Raw genomic sequence first — 20,484 nt, 5'->3', positions numbered from 1 at the left:
TGCCAAGCACCTGGGGTTCAATCCCTGGTCAGGGAACTAAGATCCAGCAAGCTGTGCAGCACAGCCAAAAAAAAAAAAAAAAAAAAGTGTATCAGAATACATAATTTCTTTTTTGATGTGGACCATTTTTAAAGTCTTTATTGAATTTGTTATAATATTGCTTCTGTTTCATGTTTTGGTTTTTTGGCCACGAGGCATGTGGGATCTCAGCTCTCTGACCAGGGATACAACCAGCACCCCCTGAATTGGAAGGTGGAAGTCTTAACCAGTGGCCCACCAGTGAAGTCCCAGAATACATAATTTCTAAGGTCTCTTCCAGTTCTAAATTTTTATACCTCTGTCTGTCTGGCTACCAAAGTCATAAATTTTATCTTAAAACAACCAATACCGTCACATATACATACACTCACCCTCAAGGGAAAAAAATATAAACCTGTAGCAGATTGAAAAATTTAGAGATTCAGGGAAATGGCCAAAACTGGTAAGCACTACAACTCCAGTTGAAGATTTTATTTATTTATTTATTTATTTTTAAAATTTATTTATTTTTGGCTGCATTGGGTCTTCGTTACTGTGCGCAGGCTCTCTCTAGTTGCGTCGAGTGGGGCCTAATCTTCATTGCAGTGCACGGGCTTCTCATTGCAGTGGCTTCTCTTGCTGCAGAGCATGGGCTCTAGGTGCGCGGGCTTCAGTAGTTGTGGAGCATGGGCTCAGTAGTTGTGGCTCTTGGGCTCTAGAGCGCAGGCTCAGTAGTTGTGGCCCACGGGCTTAGTTGCTCCGCGACATGTGGGATCTTCCCGGACCAGGGATCGAACCCGTGTCCCCTGCACTGGCAGGCAGATTCTTAACCATTGTGCCACCAGGGAAGTCCCTCCAGTTGAATATTTTAATAAGAAACATGTTAATGTCAAATACTTTAAATAAGAAAAAATTATTTTAAAAAGGAACACCTAAAAATAATGAAAAACAGTGCTAATTTATAGTTGCTACAAAAAACTGAAAATACTTAAAGCATTTTGAGTACCTGCCTAGCTCGCAAAGACTCTCCTGAAACATCAATCTCACACTGTGGTAGGCCCAGAGTAGCTAAATACATTCTAGATCAGTGGTCCTCAACCAGGGGTGATTTTATCTCCAAGGGGATTTTGACAATATCTAGAGACATTTTTTGGTTGTTACAGTTAGAAGGTGAGCGCTACTGGCATTTAGTTGACAGGGGCCAACAATCCTGCTGAACACCCTACAATGCACAGGACAACCCACAAAAAGAACCATTCAACCCAAAATGTCAATATTATGGAGGTTATCTGACCACCAATCACAGCTACTCTCCTGGGAATCTGGAACTGAGACTAAGAAATTAAAGTTCAATATAGACCATCTTTTTGGTCAGAGATTACAAAAAAAAAAAAAAAGAAGAAGGAAAGTATGGTATGAATTGAATGTCTAAGAGGGAAGAATAAAGTGAGCAAACAGAAGCCAAAACAAGAGACAGAAAATAAATATTGCCTGAGTTTTTAGCAGCCTTCCACATCCCGTTTCTGGGCCAGCCTAGCTGCATTCCTGTTCTTGAGCCTCCACTATCTCCATATAAATTTTCTAGGTATTACATAATATGGAGTTGGTCTCTCCTACTTGTAACCAAGAGTCCTACTCACATACATGACCCACAGAAAACTGCTAAGATAGAAGAATCGACTACAGCAGAGTAATACTTCAACACAAGTAAATCAAAAATAAATTTGATGAAACTTTATAATAGTAAGAAACCAATGGTGAGGTACAGAAAAAAGATCTATGAGAACTAATCTATAAATATAAGGACAACAGAGGAAATAGAAAAGGTAAATAATGTGGAAACCAGGGAAAGAGTCAAAATTTCCTGAACTAGAAGAACAACCAAAAACCAAAGACAGTTGGTATATGATATAAAGACTGAGAAATAATCATTTAAGACAGACTCCTCAAACATCTACCTACCAAGCTCTTAAGCTTTAAGAGGAAGAATTTTATACAACTCAATAACACAAAAACAATTCAGTTAAAACATGGGCAGGGAATTCCCTGGCAGTCCACTGGTTAGAACTGCACGCTTTCACCACTGAGGGTGCCAGTTCAATCCCTGGTCAGGGAACTAAGATCCTGCAAGCCGTGCAGTGTGGCCAAAAATTTAAGAAAGACAAAAAGAAAAATAAATAAGTTAAAAATGAGCAGAGAATCTGAATAGACATTTTTCCAAAGAAGACATACAAATGACCAACAGGTACATGAAAAGGTGCTCAACATCACTAACCACAAGGGAAATGCAAATCAAAACTACAAAGAGATATCACCCCATGCTGGTTAGAATGGCTATCATTTAAGAAAAAGAAGAGATAGGGTTGGCAGGCAAGGGTGTGGAGAAAAGGGAGCCCTTCTGCACTGTAGGTGGGAATGTAAATTGGTGCAGCCACCACAGAAAACAGTATGGACGTTCCTCAAAAAACTAAAAATAGAACTACCATATGAACAGTGATCCAACTTCTGGGTTTATACCCAAAGGAAATGAAAACAGCATCTTGAAGGAGTATCTGCATTCCCACGTTCACTAAGCATGATTCACAATAGCCAAGAGAGGACACAACCTAAGTGTCCATCAAGAGATGAATGGATAAAGAAGATGGAAGAGACACACACACACACACACACACACACACACACACAATGGAATATTATTCAGCCAAGAGAAAGAAGAAATCCTGCCATTTGCAACAACTTGGATGGACCTTGAGAGCATTACGCTATGTGAAATAAGTCTGACAGAAAAAAGGCAAATACTGTATGATATCACTTATATGTGGAATCTAAAAAAGCTAAACTCAGAGAAGAGAGGAGAGTGGTGGTTAACAGGGCCTAAGAAGCGGGGGAAATGGGGAGACACTGGTCAAAGGGTACAAACTTCCAGTTATAAGATTAACAAGTTTTGAAGATCTAATATAGTGCATGGTGATTATACCTAATAATACCAATACTATATATTTGAAAGTTGCTAAAAGAGTAGATATTATTACATGTTTTTACCACAAAAAAGAAATGGTAATTATGTGATTTGATGCAAGTGTCAGTTAATTGCTATGATGGTAATCACACTGCAATACATAAATGTATCAAATCAATAGCTGTATACCTTAAACTTAGATAAGGTTATATGTTAATTATATCCCAATAAACTGGAAGGAAAAAAAGAGGAAGAAATTTTAAAATAAAAAGATTTTATATGCTGCCAAGAAAAAAGAATAAACAGATAAACATAAAAGGATAAGCATGACCTCAAACTTGAAAAAGTAACAGCGTGGTAGAAAATTTGCCAGAGCTAAAGCCCTCCTGATACAGCCCATGGCCAAGATGACTTTTCTCTTTGAAGACAGTTAGTAATTTCAAGAAACAGATAACTTGAAATAATTAGATCAAAGAACTTACAAATCCATTAGAATTTTCCCAAACAGCAGGATTAATAACAGAATAAAATAGAAAATGAAAAATATAATGATAAAGACAGAATGAAAACATTATGAAATCCTAAGACTTAAAAGTGCAGTTAAGCTAAAAATAGGGTAGTAAAAGGAAAAACATACACTGGATAATAAAGCCAAATTTAAAGTAACTTTTTACCAATCAGTAACTGCAAAGAAAACTCAAAGCACCTCTATGGAATAAACTCTGCACTGTAACATGCCAGGTATAATATTTCTAAGTGAACAATGCAAAAAATACCTTCTCTTGTTGAATGTACCAATTCATTTAAATTTATTGAGGGTCAACTTTGTGCCTGTCACTGTTAAAGGTACAGGGACTCCGGTGGTGAACAAGATCAAGTTCCTGCTCTCATAGAGCTTACCATTTAAAACAGAACTGTCCAATAGAAATGCAAGCCACAAATGTGAGCAAAAATATGTCATTTTACATATTCTGGATGCTAGGTTAAATTTTTTAATCCATAAAATTAATTTTAACAATCTATTCTAGGGACTTCCCTGGTGGCGCAGTGGTTAAGAATTGCCTGCCAGTGCAAGGGACACGGGTTCGATCTCTGGTTCGGGAAGATCCCACATGCCATGGGGCAATTAACCCCATGTGCCACAACTACTGAGCGTGCGCTCTAGAGCCCAGGAACCACAACTACTGAAACCCACACGTCTAGAGCCTGTACTCTGCAACAAGAGAAGCCACCACAATGAGAAGCCCGCGCACAGCAAAGACCCAACACAGCCAAAAATAAGTAAATACATATATTTTTTAAATCTATTTAATCTGACATATCTAAAACATTATCGTGTCAACATGTAATCAACATAAAAACATTAATATGATATTTTACATTCTTTTTTCATACTGAGTTTTTGAAATGTAGTGTGTATTTTAACACAGCTCTTCTCAATGAGGACAAAGGACATTTGCTGAATAGTCACATGTGGCTAGTAGGTGCCATACCGGACAGTGCCAACCTAGGAAGAGGGACGGGGCTGCTTTCTTTTTTTTCCATTTCAAATCTTGTCATATTCTTTGACTATTTATAAACTCTCCACATATATCTCTGATAAAAATAACTATAAAGAGTTTTCTGGTCAGAGCAAATAGCAACTCCAAGCACCTATTTTATGCAAAACTGGAAACAACCTACCATCAATATGAAAAATTCTGAATAAACTGTGGTATAGTTACACAGCGGAATACTGAATTATATTATTTCAAATGGATATATCTCAGAAACACACAGGATAGAAACAGAAAGTTGCAAGATGATACATCTGGCATAGAATTTATGTAAATCTTTCAAACATACAAAGCTACAAACTGGCGCCTACCCCACACACACCCTCTACAGATAATTACAAGTGGAATATAAAATGCAACTATTTAGAGGGGAAGGATAAACACCATCAGGATAGTATTAAACTCAGGATAGGAAGGGAGAAGAATGGGTTTGAGAAGGCCTGCAAAGGGTATTCAACTGTCTCTATAATGTTTTCTTTTTTTAAAAATGTGACATAACATTAACATATGTTAAATCTGGGTGGCGGGTACCTGGACATTCTGTTATGTGCTCTACTTTTCTGTATGTTTGAAATACTTCCTTTTAAAAAAAAAATGCTTTCTTCACATTTTATTTCTATTTCTGAAGAAAAGACCAGAGTTTACTGGTATCAGAAACTTAACTTCTGATAAATATACATTTTTATAAAAGAAAATATTCTTTCTTCATACCTCCTTAAAGTTAATTCTCAGTTTCACAAAATTAATCATTCCACACTGAATCCAGTCTTCGAGTTACCTAATGGATTATCGGCATAGTTAAAAATATATATATTGATTCAGGAGCTAAACACAAGTCCAGATGCTATCTGGAGGGAATCCGGAACTCCTCTATAGTATCCACAGAATACATTTTTTCATAGCTAAAAGGCTTATGTTTACCAAAAATCAATGTTCAGAGGTCTCAACTACTGATGTAGCACTGTGACTAAGAATTGTCAACAACATCAGGAATGTATTTACCAAACTTAATATTCCCCTCAGCGCAAAAACATAAATTGTATGCTTTAGTCTAGACGCTAGTCACCAATAATGACACTTCTTAATGAAAATGTAGAGAAACAATTTCTCTAGTTGCCGTATTAAAATATACCAGGCAGGGCTTCCCTGGTGGCTCAGTGGTTGAGAGTCCGCCTGCCGATGCAGGGGACACAGGTTCGTGCCCTGGTGCGGCTGGGCCCGTGAGCCATGGCCGCTGAGCCTGCGCGTCTGGAGCCTGTGCTCCACAACAGGAGAGGCCACAACAGTGAGAGGCCCGCGTACCGCAAAAAAAAAAAAATATATATATACACACACATATATACTTTAGATATATGTACTATATATACCTTAGCTATTTTGTAGAAAATAAATGGACAAAACATGTATTGTTACCACCAATAATAGTAACCAGAATTCATTACGAAAAAGGATAGATGGTCTCTCTCCCTGCAACCCACTCCTACTTCCACCATGCCTCCTCCAACCAAACGCCTTACAGTACAGAAGTGTGATAAAGAATGAATAGTAATAACAGCTTAAAATTCTTCCTTATTTTTAAAAAAAGGCCTCTAGGAATATCAGTTTTAAGAAAATAAAAATGTTGGTAGAAAGTTACTACTACAGAAAATCTGGCTGCCTTCCTAGAAAGAGAATTAAAGGGAAAATGAGGGCCTCCCTGGTGGCGCAGTGGTTGAGAGTCCGCCTGCCGATGCAGGGGATACGGGTTCGTGCCCCGGTCTGGGAGGATCCCATATGCCGCGGAGCGGCTGGGCCCGTGAGCCATGGCCGCTGGGCCTGCGCATCCGGAGCCTGTGCTCCACAACGGGAGGGGCCACAACAGCGAGAGGCCCGCATACCAGAAAAAGAAAAAAAAAAAAAAAAAGGGAAAATGATTAGATGCAATACGAATACAGTAAGGCAACCAGACCCAGGGCTGACAAACAAAAATCACTACTCATATACTAGCAATAAGCAATTAGGAAATGTAATGCAGAAGAATTACACTTATGATCACAACAAAAATTTTAAGAAGCCCACCAATAAGCTTAACAAGAAATGTCCAAAAACAATGGGAAACCAATGGAAAATGTTTTACTTAAGGACACAAAGATGACCTAGACTGGCAAAGGGACACCATGTTCTTAGATGTAAGGACACAATAATGCAGCAATGTCAATTCACCCTCAAATTAACCTATAATTCAGTACAATCACTATCAAAACCCCATCAAGATTTCTGAATCTTAACAATCTGGTCCCAAGAATCTTTGGAAGATATAATATGCAATAACGTCCAAATAAACTTTGAAAAGTAACACAATAATAGGGAGCTACCCAGGTAAACATATACACTTTAAGCTTATAATACAGTTACCATAATTACAATATGTTAACAATGTGCAGGAAGAAATAAAGATGAATGGAACAATGGAAAGAGTTTTAAAAAGATCTGTGGACATTTGAGAATTAAATATATAAGAAATACAGCTCTTCAAAGCAGTGGAAATTGATGAACTATTCAATTATTAGTACAATGGAAAAACATTAAGCTGGTTCCAACCTCAAATATGTATATATAAATTTCAGAAAGGTTCAAGCTGGTAATAAGAAAAAATATGAGGAAAACAGGAGATCTTTAATAATCTTGTAAACAAATACTCATCAATAAGAAAATGGTTAACATCTAAACAAAATGGTTAAAATATATATCAAGAGCACAGAACACTATAAAGCTATTGAAAAGAATGAGAAATGTACACATCCTGGCATAGAAAGGTCTTCCAGACATATTAAATGCAAAAACCAAATCTGGGAGAAAAAAAATCATACTGTATAATGCATTTACTTGCATTTATGAAATGGCAAGAGAAATATTAATATGTGCACTCACACAAATGTAATTACATAAAAAGTTCTGGGAAGATAACATATCAAACCATGAACAGTAGTTTCCTCTAACAAGGGAATATACGGATCATGGGTTGGAACATCAAAGAGGACTTTCATGTCTCATCTACATGCTTCTGTACTGATGGTTTTTTTTTTTTTTTTTTACACTGAGATACCTCTTTATATATTTTCACACAATTAAAAAATGCAAATTTCAACATTAATAAAAGAAAGCTACTATAACAAAAACCTTCAAGTGTCAACTTTTCTTTCCTATAAGAAAAAGATCGGTGATATGAATTATGCCTGTTAGTACTGCTAGTCTTAGGAAAATTTTTAAGATTTCCTAAGAAAATTACCAAGTTTTCTTAGTAATTATCTGGAACCACAAAATGCCAAGTGGCAATCTTTAGTATTAACTCAGTATTGTTATTTTAATTTGCTGAAATTAGCATAGAGAAAGGAACATGTTAACAAAATTGTGTATGTACATATTGTATATTATATTAATCCACAGAACATTTTCTTTGACCTTGACCACATCAAATGAAAGGTTTTCTAAATCCTCCCTCTCCTTGGAAAAGCAAACCAGGGAATATAAATTGCCTGGGCCTGCTGAACTTTGTGTTCTGCTGGATCAAAAGCCAATACTGGCAGAGTTCACTACAGAGGAGCCCGCAGTACCACCATCATAGACTCAGCACATTTACAGCACAAAGCAAAGACAGAGAAGAAGCTCAATATAGGTCTCATTTTTTTAAGCAACCAAAATTAAATTTGTCACAGTATTATAGTTAATGTGCATTAATCTGTGCATTTATTTGAGTGAAAGTTCAATTGACAATAATTGACCTGGGACTGCCCTGGTGGCACAGTGGTTAAGAATCCGCCTACCAGCTCAGGGGACACGGTTTGATCCCTGGTCCGGGAAGATCCCACATGCCGCAGAGCAACTAAGCCCATGCACCACAACTACTGAGCCTGTGCCCTACAGCCCGCGAGCCACAACTACTGAAGCTCGTGCGCCTAGAGCCCGTGCTCCACAACAAGAGAAGCCACCGCAATGAGAAGCCCGCGCGCTGCAACGAGAGAAAGCCCGCGCACAGCAACGAAGACGCAGTGCAGCCAAAAATAAATAAATAGATAGATAAATCTATTTATTTATAAAAAAGAAAAGAATTGAACTGAGAAATCATTCTAATTAGTACAACGATCACAAATTTACATACTGAAATTATACCCTCAACCCAAAAAGGCAGAGATTAGTAACCAACAGTTATTATACAAAATATCACACTTCCCCACACACAGACACACAAAACAAGACTAGTTTATTAACTGTTTCATGAGAGTGTTCATCAATATCTACTTAAGCAGCATCATTCTTTTTGACAGCAATTCTAAATTATACCTAAAAATTCTGAGATATTAACATAGGCAATTACTGTAAAATAACTGAATAAAGAAACACAGAAAATACTCTAGAGTGTTAAACTAGTTTTTTTTAATTCTATCATATTATCTAAAAAGGAAAAAGAAATGTCTTTATAAGTTGCATATTACAATAATAAACTAAATAGATCACTTCAAGTGGCTACACAGATTCCAATACAAGGAGAAAAGGAGAGTTGTAATCTATCAACAGGGAGTGGGGGATATAAAAGTCTTTAAATATTAGTAATACTAAGTCTAGAGGTTAAGCCAATAGTTCAACATTACCATGAGATTTCAAATTGCACTATGAGCGCCTACTGCTCCATTTGTTAGGCCATAATATCTAAGTCTCAATCTATAGCCACAGAGTAAGTATATAGATCTAACCCTGGTCTACCATTCTGAAACCCTCATCATTGGTCTCAAGAGAGATAGGGTAAAAAAAAGACTAAAAATCTTCCTATATACACACACATACATATACATATGTACATATACACAAACCCCAAAAGGTAACTAGGCATCATCACACATAACTACAGAATCACAAATAGGTATCCCAATTTCTTTGGTCTCTTATCTTTTTCAATTTGAGCAAGCAAGGTTTTATGGGGTTTACGTGAAAAAAAACCCTGCAATTAAGTACTTAGAACATGCCTGGCACACAGCACTCAATAAGTGGCAATTATTTCTTCACAGCTTCTTCCAGGGACTAAGGCCCACTCTAAGCAGAACTCTGTGTGTCTTACCTCCCTTTTCCCTGACACAAGATTCTTTCAAAAGTGCACCTCTCAACAGACCTTCAACATACGAACTTTTAGAGATTTAAAAAAAAAAAAAAAAAAAAGTTGAGGCCAAAGCACCTCTTCCTGCCGCAAAAAAAGTGGCATAAGACAGTGGACACCTGCATGTGGACACTAGACTTGCAACAAATGGACTTCTGAACCAGTTTTAAGTAGAAGAGTCAATACATTACGTTTTCTGACAACTGACAAACTTTGAATTACTTTTGATCCACCACTATTCTTAATCTCACATTACCAACAGTTCTCAAAGTGTGGCCCCAACCAGCAGCCTTCAGCAACACCTAAAAATTTGTCAAAAATGCAAATTCTTGAATCCCACCTCAGACGTAAATAAGAAACTCTGGGGGTGGGACCCAGCAATCTGGGTCTCCACACTAAAGTTTGAGAACGGTTCTATATGATCTGGTGAAGTATTAACAGTGACACTCCAAATTTATCTATTCCAGAAGAAATCTGTTAAGATTGATGAGGTTAACATTACGTATTTTAAAATCTTATACACATAGTATATGAGAAAAAGTCCAATTTGACTCACAAAATTAAGAATATAAAAGTTCTATTAAAACATCCTTTTAGCTTCCCTGGTGGCGCAGTGGTTGAGGGTCCGCCTGCCGATGCAGGGGACATGGGTTCGTGCCCCGGTCCGGGAAGATCCCATGTGCCGCGGAGCAGCTGGGCCCGTGAGCCATGGCTGCTGAGCCTGCACGTCCGGAGCCTGTGCTCTGCAACGGGAGAGGCCACAACAGTGAGAGGCCCGCGTACCGCGAAAAAAGAAAAAAAATGCTTTTAACAAGAAACTTTATAACCAGAGGTAAAAATAATATAAGGAGGCACAAAAAGTTCTTAAAGGATGTCAGATGAAGGAGATTACAATATAAAAAATCATTAAATATTAAATAGCAAACAAATGTGCCAGCTTAGAATGAGGTCTCAACCTAAACTTTACATATGCCTTGGCCTGTGCTTCTAGTTCACCTTCTGTGAAGGAAGAAAAACACCAGTATGAAAAGAGTAAGAAAGACCCATAAGACAAATAATCCTAAGAAGATAACATTTACCCTCAAGGAAGGCAGGTCTAAGGTGATTTCAGATCCCCAAAATTTCCCTACCTTTTTGCTGCTTTCTGAAAGTTCTTTAATAATCAAGAGTCACTTGTGAGAAAAATAGAGACTTAGACAAAACAGAGACTTAAAATATAAATGCTGGACTTCCTGGGTGGTGCAGTGTTTAAGAATCTGCCTGCCGATGCAGTGGACACGGGTTTGATCCCTGATCCAGGAAGATCCCACATGCCGCGGAGCAACTAAGCCCGTGCGCCACAACTACTGAGCCTGCGCTCAAGAGCCCATGAGCCACAACTACTGAACCCGTATGCTACAACTACTGAAGCCCACGCGCCTAGAGCCCGGGCTCCACAACAAGAGAAGCCACCTCAGTGAAAAGCCTGTGCACCGCAATGAAGAGTAGCCCCTGCTCACTGCAACTAGAGAAAGCCCATGTGCAGAAAGGAAAACCCAATGTAGCCAAAAATAAATAAATAAATTAAAAAAATATATATATATATATAAATGCTAAGACAATTCTACACTTTAGCATGCTATCGTGATGACAATAGCAGCATTTGAGATAGTTTACAAAACATTTTCACATTAGACTCATGTAATCTTCACAAACATCTTGAGGTAAATAACAATGACAACAACAAAACTACTATTTACTGAGCACTTAGAGCCTTACAAAATTTTATCATTTAATTCAACAACCTGCTGAGCTTGGAGTTGTAAACCACTTACTAATGTCAGACACAAGGCAGGATCTGAACCCAATTCTATCTAATTTTAAAACCCATCTTCTTGGGACTTCCCTGGTGGTACAGTGGTTAAGACTCCATGCTCCCAGTGCAGGGGCCATGGGTTCGATCCTTGGTCAGGGAACTAGATCCCATATGCATGCCACAACTGAGAGTTCACATGCCACAACTAAGGAGCCCACCTGCCGCAACTAAGACCCAATGCAACCAAATAAAAATATTTTTTTAAATGCATTTAAAAAAAAATAAAATAAAACCCATGTTCTCTAAATCTCTACACTATGGCAAGATTTGGAGACAAAGGCTTGAGTTTCAGGCCCATAACTTAACAGATATATGCTCTTGGGAAGTCACTTAATTCTCTTAACTCTTCATCTATAAGATGGGAAGATTAATATCTGTCCCCACCTATTTCAGAGTACAGCTGACCCTTGAACAACTCGGAAGTTGGGGCACCGACGCTCCACGAAGTCGAAAATCCTCTTATAACTTTACAGGTGGTCCTCCATATCCAGGTTTGGCATCCGTGGATTCAACCAACCGCGATTAAACTATAGTACATATTTATTGAAAAAAATCTGCCTGTAAGTGGACCCTGCAAGTTCAAACCCATGTTGTTCAAGGGCCAACTGTAATTGTAAAGATCAAATAAGATAAAGGACATAAAAGGTATTCATAAACTCAAAAAAAACTACACAAATATAAATTAGTATTACCATCATCATTACTGATTTTGACAGAGAGAGTGAAGAGAAAAAAAAATGATACAGTATAATAATTGCAAGGGGGAAAGATGCTGGTTTTTCTTTTTAAAGCAAGTTGAAGACCCTTAGGAGAAACTTCAGACTTCAAAATTTACCTGGGACCTTACTGTCAACTGGGCTTGTGATAAAAGAATCTGTACCACAAATTATTTTGTCACTTTTCTAAAAATACAGACACACCCAGATACCTGTAACTTACACAGATTTGGAGGTTAACAAAAACCTAACAGCTGATTTCTTTTTAAAAGTCTGGTTTTCATAAGAACCAGTAGCCACTATACTAGGTCACCATAATTAAAATTCTCTTGCAACGGCCTTGCTGTTCTTTTCTACAGTATCATTTTCAACCAGTAGTGCCGACATTTTTCATTCTGCAAAGACTAAAACATGAACTACAAATTCTAAATAAAGAAATCAGACCACTTAAACTGATGAGTTTAAGGGAAAAGTTTTATTACTCAAAACTCCACAATTTAAGGTTAATTTTTAATAGCATTTACAGCAAATGAGTGAGAGAAGGAAGTAAAGTTGAAGTGAAATCACTCAACTGTTGTAATGTATGTCAGATGTTAAAAAGACAAGGAGATATTCAACCTTAGATTACTAGTCACAAAACATCAGCTCACCAAAAAGGTTCAATAGCAGATTTCAGAAAAATCACACAGCACTCACCTCTTTCATACCAAAAAACAGCCCAATTATTTTTATTCCTTCTAAATTACATTCACAAAAGGCATTTTTGGCAAAGCAAATTATTATAACAACTTACTCACATATTAATAAAAAAATCATTCTCATTTACACCATTTCTTTTATCTACAGAAGAAAAATCATGGACTCTGATAAACCCATTTCTGTAACGTACATACATTTTTACTATGTACAATATTTAATCTATATTTAAACCTACATGTAAACTCAAGTCAAAACTAACTTTCGTATATGAAGTTATGTGCTAATACCTCAATACTGAAACTCAAGACAGTGACTTGTACACTAGTTGCGAGGTTTTTTGTGTAAATGTCAAACAACAGGTCCACTGAGAAGCTTTTGAATCTAACTGAATTTATTTATTCAAGCCAGAATTTATCATGTGTTTCTAAGCAGTGGTTCTCACCTAGGGGCAATCTAGCAATGTCTGAAAACATTTCTGGTTGTTACAACTTGGGGGGGGCGGTGAGGTAGTTTGCCAGAAAGGGGTGCTACTGGCATCTAGTGAGCAGAGGCCAAGGATGCTGCTAAACATCTTACAAAGTATAGGACAGACCCCCACAGCAAAGAACGTCCCACCCCAAAATGGCAATAACTGCCAAGGTTGAGAAACTCTGAGCTATAGAAGTTTATAAACACCCATCTGTCTAAAAACAGTACTCACTTAACCTTTGTTTCCGATATTATTTGCCAATTCTATTCTTTATATACTAGTCTTTGGCAACAAACTTACCCTATTCCCATCCTTTCAATCAGCTTCTAACTTCCAAATTTGTCAATACAGCCAATTTCAAAATTTATTATCTTGGACTCATCCCTCTTTTTAATAGTAGTAGTAGTCGTAGTAGTAATGGCCGGGGCCAACACATATTTAGCCCTTACTACATGCCAGGCACTATTCTAAGTGCCTTGTACATATTAACTCATTAATCCAGGTACTACTATACCAGGTATTCTTATTATCCCCATTTTACAAATGAAGAATCCAAGGCACAAAAAGGTTAAATAATTTGTCCAGGGTCACAAAGATAATAAGCAGTCAAGCCAGGTTTCAAATCCAGGCAGAATGCCTCCTAAGTATTCCAAAGTCGTCCTCTCTTCTTTCATCCTCTAAACCAAATCATAAAATCCTTAAGTTCCACAAGGACAGGGACCCTGTTATACTCACAGCAACACCCCCAGGGCCCAGTACATAATAGGGGCTCAAAAAACTTTTCTTTGTTGAATGCATGAAATATCCCTCAAACTCACCCCACCTGTTTCCACTGCCTCCGCTCAAGGCCAAGGCTTTCAGCACCTCACACTTGGGTTTCTTTACATAGCCTATAAACTAACCAATCAGGTAAATGGATATAAACTCCTCTGCCACATTTTCAATAACCCAGCCCATAACCCAACATATTCAAAGTTTTCTTACCACTGCTTCTCAATTATCAGTAGAATCATAACATCTTAAGAGTCAGATGGTACCTTAGAGATCATCCAATCCAACATTTAACAGATAAAGAAACCCAAAGACGGTAAGTGACTAAATCACCCAGCCAGGTGGAGCCAAGACCAGGACTTGATTCTTGCAATTTTTGCTCTAGGATTCACTCCTGGAGGATTTGCTTCACTCATGACAGATGTGTCTCCTCACTGTTCCATCAACAAATTACGTTCATTTCAATTGTTCACACTTAAGTTGTTTCTCCTGCACAGCCTGCCCTCTTTTTCTTGCTCCATAGATCCAAATCCTATTCATCCTTCAAAATCTCCTCCTATTCCATTCTTCATGACCTCCTCCGTCTCAGAAAATCTTACGTCCTGAATAGATGCTAGAGGAAGAGGATCACCACTACCTACTGGGCCAAGTTTAATACATAACTAACACTTTCCACAAAGCAAAGCTACTTGGATCATTTCTTCCCTGAAAACTATTTACCCATTCTTTGCTCCAGTGTTTCTGGAAGTGATTTCGATACAGACTAACTTATATGGCACCTTCATAAAATGTTTATATACCTGGAAGAGAAGCTCACTCACATCTTTTAGAGTAGACACGTAACTCCTGAATGACCCAAATCACCTATATCTCTTCCATTAGGAAACTCAGGTTGTTCGCAAAGTCCAAACCCAGAACTCTGATACAACTCACCTAGCAGCCACAGCTTCTAAGGTTCATCTCTTTCTCTGCATACTATCATTTGTCTTAACTTCCTCCAAAACTCCATTTCTGAGAAATAGTTCACACTTCTCTTCCTTCCTCGTCTTCCCTACACCATGCGGTATAGAGTACCCTCTTTTATCTTTTATTATTTTCCATATGCCTCTTCAGTGAAAGTCCAGTTTGCTACCTCTCATCCAACCTCAACTAGCCAGTCATTTATACAGAAGTCACATCTATCTCTTCAGCCTCTATCAGGTCTTAGGGTATCTCAACTCCATGAAGGTTAATTTTGTTTTTTTCCCCCCTTCTCCATTCTTCCTTCCTCTAGACAAGTGGCCTCAAAAGTGGTGTGGGTGCAGCTCAGAGGAAGTGCAAAAGGATCCACTGGGCTGCAGGAAACAATTTATTAGAACCCTTGTTATATTTATTTTTTCATCTCATCCTTTCTTAAATTCTATTTCTGTGTACATTTCTAAGTTACCCATTAGTTCAGTAATAAAGATACATAAATTCTTGGAGTACATGATCACGAGTCTGGAGACAACTGTTTTAAAAATACCTTGATAATGAGGACAAAGTAATAGGTTCCAGGCCATATAGAGGATGTAAGTATGTATATGTGTGGATATATATATATATATATATATGCACACCTGGTAGGAAGAAAAACTCTTGTTTGTATCCAAAGTCCTAACGATGCCCACCAACCTCTAACCCCTACCAGCCATCTCAGAAATGTGTCCTACTCAAAAGAGCAGAACAGAGGTTGGTTTGGCAAAGCCCTTCATTTCCAGTTTGAAAAAAAAAAAAAAGAAATTCAAAGTGCTAAGATACTACCCTTATCTTTCCCGTAGAAGGGTATTTCAGGACACTGTTCACTATCCTGACACTGCTCGTTGCCTGATTTATACGTATATACTTCATAGGCCACTACCTGCTGAGATTCAGTTCCTATTTCCCAATCCCTCGAGGCACAACTCATGCTCCCTTCGCTAACGACCAATTTATACTAACACCTGGACTGAGCTCACACCTCCCTTCATCCTTCTCTCCCCTGAGGACACTATCCACCGTCTTCCGCGAGCCGCACAGTCGCGTCCCAGTGCAGAGGACAGTCCATCCAAGGTCCCTAAGACCACTTCTCTTTCCTCCTCCGCCCCCGGGAGCTGCCAGCCAGGCTAGAGACGGGAGGGGGGGAGGGGTGTGACTCGCCTCCCGTGACTGGCCCAGATGGCAGCAGATTCCGCCCCCACTCTTGGGCACCCCTCCACCCCTCGACCCCCTAGGGCTGCCTGTCTGCCTCCCACCCCGCCCCAACCCCACCTCCGGCCTCCCCCACGCCCTCACGCCGGCTCCCGGACACACTCACCGTGCTGGGTGAAGATATTGAAGCCGGCCTCTGCGGTGCGCCCCGCCAGGTCCCGCCTGCGGCTGGAGGGCCTGGCTGCGCTGCTGCCCCGGATCCCGCGGGGTTGCGACTGCTGAAGCCCCGGAGCCTCCCCGACGCGGCCCACCTGCTGCCCCATCCCTGCACTTGCGTACTCCCGCGCACCCGCCGACCCGTGGTCACATTCCTCCTCGGCTCCGGCCTCGGGCTCCAGGCGCTTGTTCCGGCCTCTCCTTCCCAGTCGAGGCCCCGGCCCTGAGCGGTCCGGCTACCGGCGTCTCCGCACCCGACTCCTCACAGCAGCCGCCGCGCTGCCTCTCGAAGCCTCACAGATTCTCCTTTTCCCTCCCCATCCCGCGGCTCCGCGCCCTCAACACTGCCGCCGCCGCCGCCGCCGCCGCCATCTTTAAACCACCGAGCACTGGGAGAGCGTGGGACAGAGCGTCTCCCGCCCCCCACCCGACCAGTCACCTCCGCTACTCGGAGGGAGGGCTTCCCGGCGGCCCCGCCCCGCCCCGGCCCCTGCCCCGGCCCCGGCCCGCCCGCGCGCCCCCTTCTTCTCTGAGGGTGGGTTCGCCCCCGCCCCCCGCAGACCCCGTACCTACCTCACTGGCACGTCTACCGCTGCTTCAGGTCTTTCGGACCTTCGGTTCGTTCGCGGCACCTCGGCCTCCCACATCCGAATCCGCCTTAGCCAACCCCTCCCACGTTAGGTTCTACATGCTACCGCCTTTTTTAGGGTTGGTCGGTCTAAAGCCTTCCCTGTCCCACCTCCACCTGTCAAATCAATCAGTCGCGCTGAGAGCCCCAGGTGCACAGCTCACTCTTTAGCAGGCACAGTTGGGACAGAAAAGCACCAGGCGTTTGGTGCTTGCCATCCAGGTGAGGCTCACTAAAATGCCCCGGAGAATTCCTTTAAATACCCTCGTCACCAAGCCCACCTACAGTCAAAAGTAAATGATATAAAATGTACATGAAGATAATAAAAAGGTACATTATTTCATTGTAATTTTTTGAAACTTTCATAATGTTAAGTTGCACTCGCCTCGGTTGTCTGCACTCTACAGTCTCATTGAAGAAGCAGTTATGACCCGGTTCCTCATATTGTATTACCATGAATTCCTCTTGAACTCCTTTACCGTGTAACCACGTGTGTTTCTGTTACCCTTACATGCTTGACAGTAAAGCTTATCTTCCTACCGGCATGCTTTATATATAGTGCACGTGGTCAGGTCTCCTTTGATGACAAAGGAGAAAAATAAAACTACCTTTGACCCTGTTTCTGAATGAGAACTTATCTTTAACTTATGTTGTCTAAAGACGGTGACTCAGGCAGAAGAGAAATGTTTTTAATGCGCGCACACATGCATATATATGTATAAATATTCACTTACCATCTCCCCCCTACTGAGCATTCTTGCATGTTAATATTGATCCAGTTTTTTACATTCTCAAAGAATTTGATAATTATTCTTTAGCTATTCATTTAGCTTCCCTATTTCCTTTATAAAAAGCATCAACTATTGGAGGTACCACACTGAAAATTTGCTTTAAAGCAGAGGATGTGGGAGCCATTGCAAAGAAGCAACGAAACAACAATTGGGAAGATAAATTTCAGGGGAAAAGGTGGATACAGCTCTCCTTTACATGTCTTTCATAGAACCAGGCTGACCTTAGATGAACCATTAATACTCACTACTATAAAAGTGCTCTGAAATTATTCCATTGCCATCCAGGGTATGACCAGAAATAACTGAAATTGCCCACCAAATGGGAACAGAAACACTATGCTTTAGCACTGGATACAATATGAATTTTCCATTTAGTCAAAGTTTTCCTGTGTTTAAAATACTTTGTCTTTTCCTTTTAATTCCTGAAGTGTTGCAACTACTGAGAAAAAAAAAAACATTGGCAAGGGATAAAGGTGGTCATAGAGCCATGATTTGGTTTGTTGTTTGATTTTTATTATCAGAGAATTTAATTTGGGGGATAAGGGTCTGGCTTCTCTAATTCTTTCATAGTATGTAACGGGTAAGTGTAGTATAGTGCAGTGGTTAAGGGAGGCACTTAAGTGCTTGAGGTCAAAACTGGGCTCAGTATTTGTTTGCTCTTAGACAAATATTTAACCTCTTTGTGCATCAGTTCCTTATCTGTGAAGTGATGATAGCAACAGTATCTACCTCACAGGGCTGTTGTGAGAATTAAATTGGTTAATATACATAAAGCACTTAAAACAGTATTTGGCATATAAAAAGCGTCATACAAGCACTTACTATTAGTACAAAAAATGTAATGTTTTCAGAAATCCATCAACTTTTCCAGGCCTAATTTTTTTCAAGTGGTATATGCTTAGATAATAGAACAAATTCTACAGTATTTATTCATGTGAGCCCCCATCCACCACCTGCCACCTTTATTTAACTAAAAACAAAAACACCAATCAACCAATAAAAAACAGGTGGAATCATACATCACTTTATTAGTCATTCCTACCTGGTCATCACCAGTTACCTGCACATGTGAACTATTGCATGTGAAATATTACCTTTGTTTAGCATATGAAGATTCCTCTACCATAGAGTCTTAAGATCCTGCCTAGACTGAAGCAAATATCTTGTAAGTGGAGATGTTTTTCAAAGTGAAATGGGAATTTTCAGAATGGGGGGGCGGCGGTTGATAGACCAGGGAGAAACCTACTTACTTAGGTGCAGGACACTATTTCATCTCAATGTAACCAAGCCCAAGTGACTCACCTGAGAATTATAATTAAACATTTAAAACCATTAAAACATTTAAAACAATCCCAAGTAGTATTAGCTCAAGCTGAAATGAGGGCAGCTGTGAACTCCAGGCAGGTGCAGAAACCAGATGAAAAAAAGGAGCAGGGATGGTGCACAGTAGCACGGGTAGCCTCGCCTGAACCGTGGCCAGGGGATGGCCCCAAAAATCAAACCCATCATCAACACCAACAAGGCACAATGAAGACATAGATGCTCATCATCTTTACCTTCCCTATAATCGGAGTAATACCACTATTTCCAGAAGCAGGGAACTGGTAAGCAATGCTTCACTGATCCCTGTCTTTACCCATCTGGATTTCCAGGCTATTGCCACATCCTTACATTTTCTCCCTTATTAGTCAATATTTCTTTCTCTATGTCTATATGGATACAGTGATCATTTAGACTCACATCATCTCTCTGCTGGATTCTCCTGCCGCTAGCCTTTTCTTTCTAGGTTCCTCACCAAGCAATTCACTAAAACAAAAATACTTCTTCCTCTCATTGCTTTGACTGTGCTTCCCCTCCCCTCATCATGTACAATGTCTAAATTTTTCACCTGATGTTTCAAAATTATTTTCCAGGATACACTGGATTATAAATGCCTAATGTTCATCAGCTCCTGTTCCTCAAATCCCCACCCCTTCTATAGCAGGCATATATGTTTTATCCAATAGGTGTATTTCTAGGATGTCTTCCTTTTAACTCTGACTTTTGCAATACTCAGATTCTCCCCAGTATGGTGCCCAAATGACTCCCTTTACAGTATTCAGGGTTCTACTCAGATCCTCCCTCCTTCTTAGGAAAATCTCAGACTTATCCATAGAGACATAATAGTTTCCCTGTACTCTACTTGGTCCATACCTAAAACAACCACAGCTGGTTAACAATTATTTGCCTATAAAATTCAATTACCTCCCTCTACATCCCCCAGATGTGTTTAATTTTGACATATGGCTCAATGTCATAGGGTTAGAAAGAACCTTAGAGGTCATCTAGGATAATCTTCTGGAATTCCCTGTACAATAACTCCAATGAGGGATTCCATTTATTTTGAAGTGTTCTAATTGTCAAAAAGTTCTTCCTAAAGGTAAACTGACACATGCCACCCTGAAACTTCCATCTGTTTCACCCCTGGTCCTAGTTCTACCCAGTAGCTACATAGAATAAATTTCACTTTTCTTCTACACAACAGCCCTTC

At 39.7% G+C, this 20,484-nt stretch overlaps 1 protein-coding gene across 4 annotated transcripts in view; it reads right to left on the bottom strand.

Moving 5' to 3' along the window:
- The window catches only part of ABL2 (ABL proto-oncogene 2, non-receptor tyrosine kinase), a 121,228-nt gene extending 104,321 nt beyond the window's left edge, over nucleotides 1-16,907 (bottom strand). For all 4 annotated transcript variants that reach the window (XM_082612744.1, XM_082612746.1, XM_082612745.1 and 1 more), the window contains exon 1: nucleotides 16,486-16,907. In XM_082612744.1, the coding sequence (XP_082468870.1) occupies nucleotides 16,486-16,642 (157 nt within the window). In that variant the 5' untranslated portion in view covers nucleotides 16,643-16,907. The remainder of the gene's footprint in view (nucleotides 1-16,485) is intronic.
- Nucleotides 16,908-20,484: the final 3,577 nt, after the last annotated feature.

The sequence above is a fragment of the Mesoplodon mirus genome (assembly GCF_964341445.2).
Source record: "Mesoplodon mirus genome assembly, chromosome: 3".
Lineage (NCBI taxonomy): Eukaryota > Metazoa > Chordata > Mammalia > Artiodactyla > Ziphiidae > Mesoplodon > Mesoplodon mirus.
The sequence above is the reverse complement of the archived record's forward strand: the minus strand, read 5'-3'. Positions and strand labels throughout refer to the sequence as shown.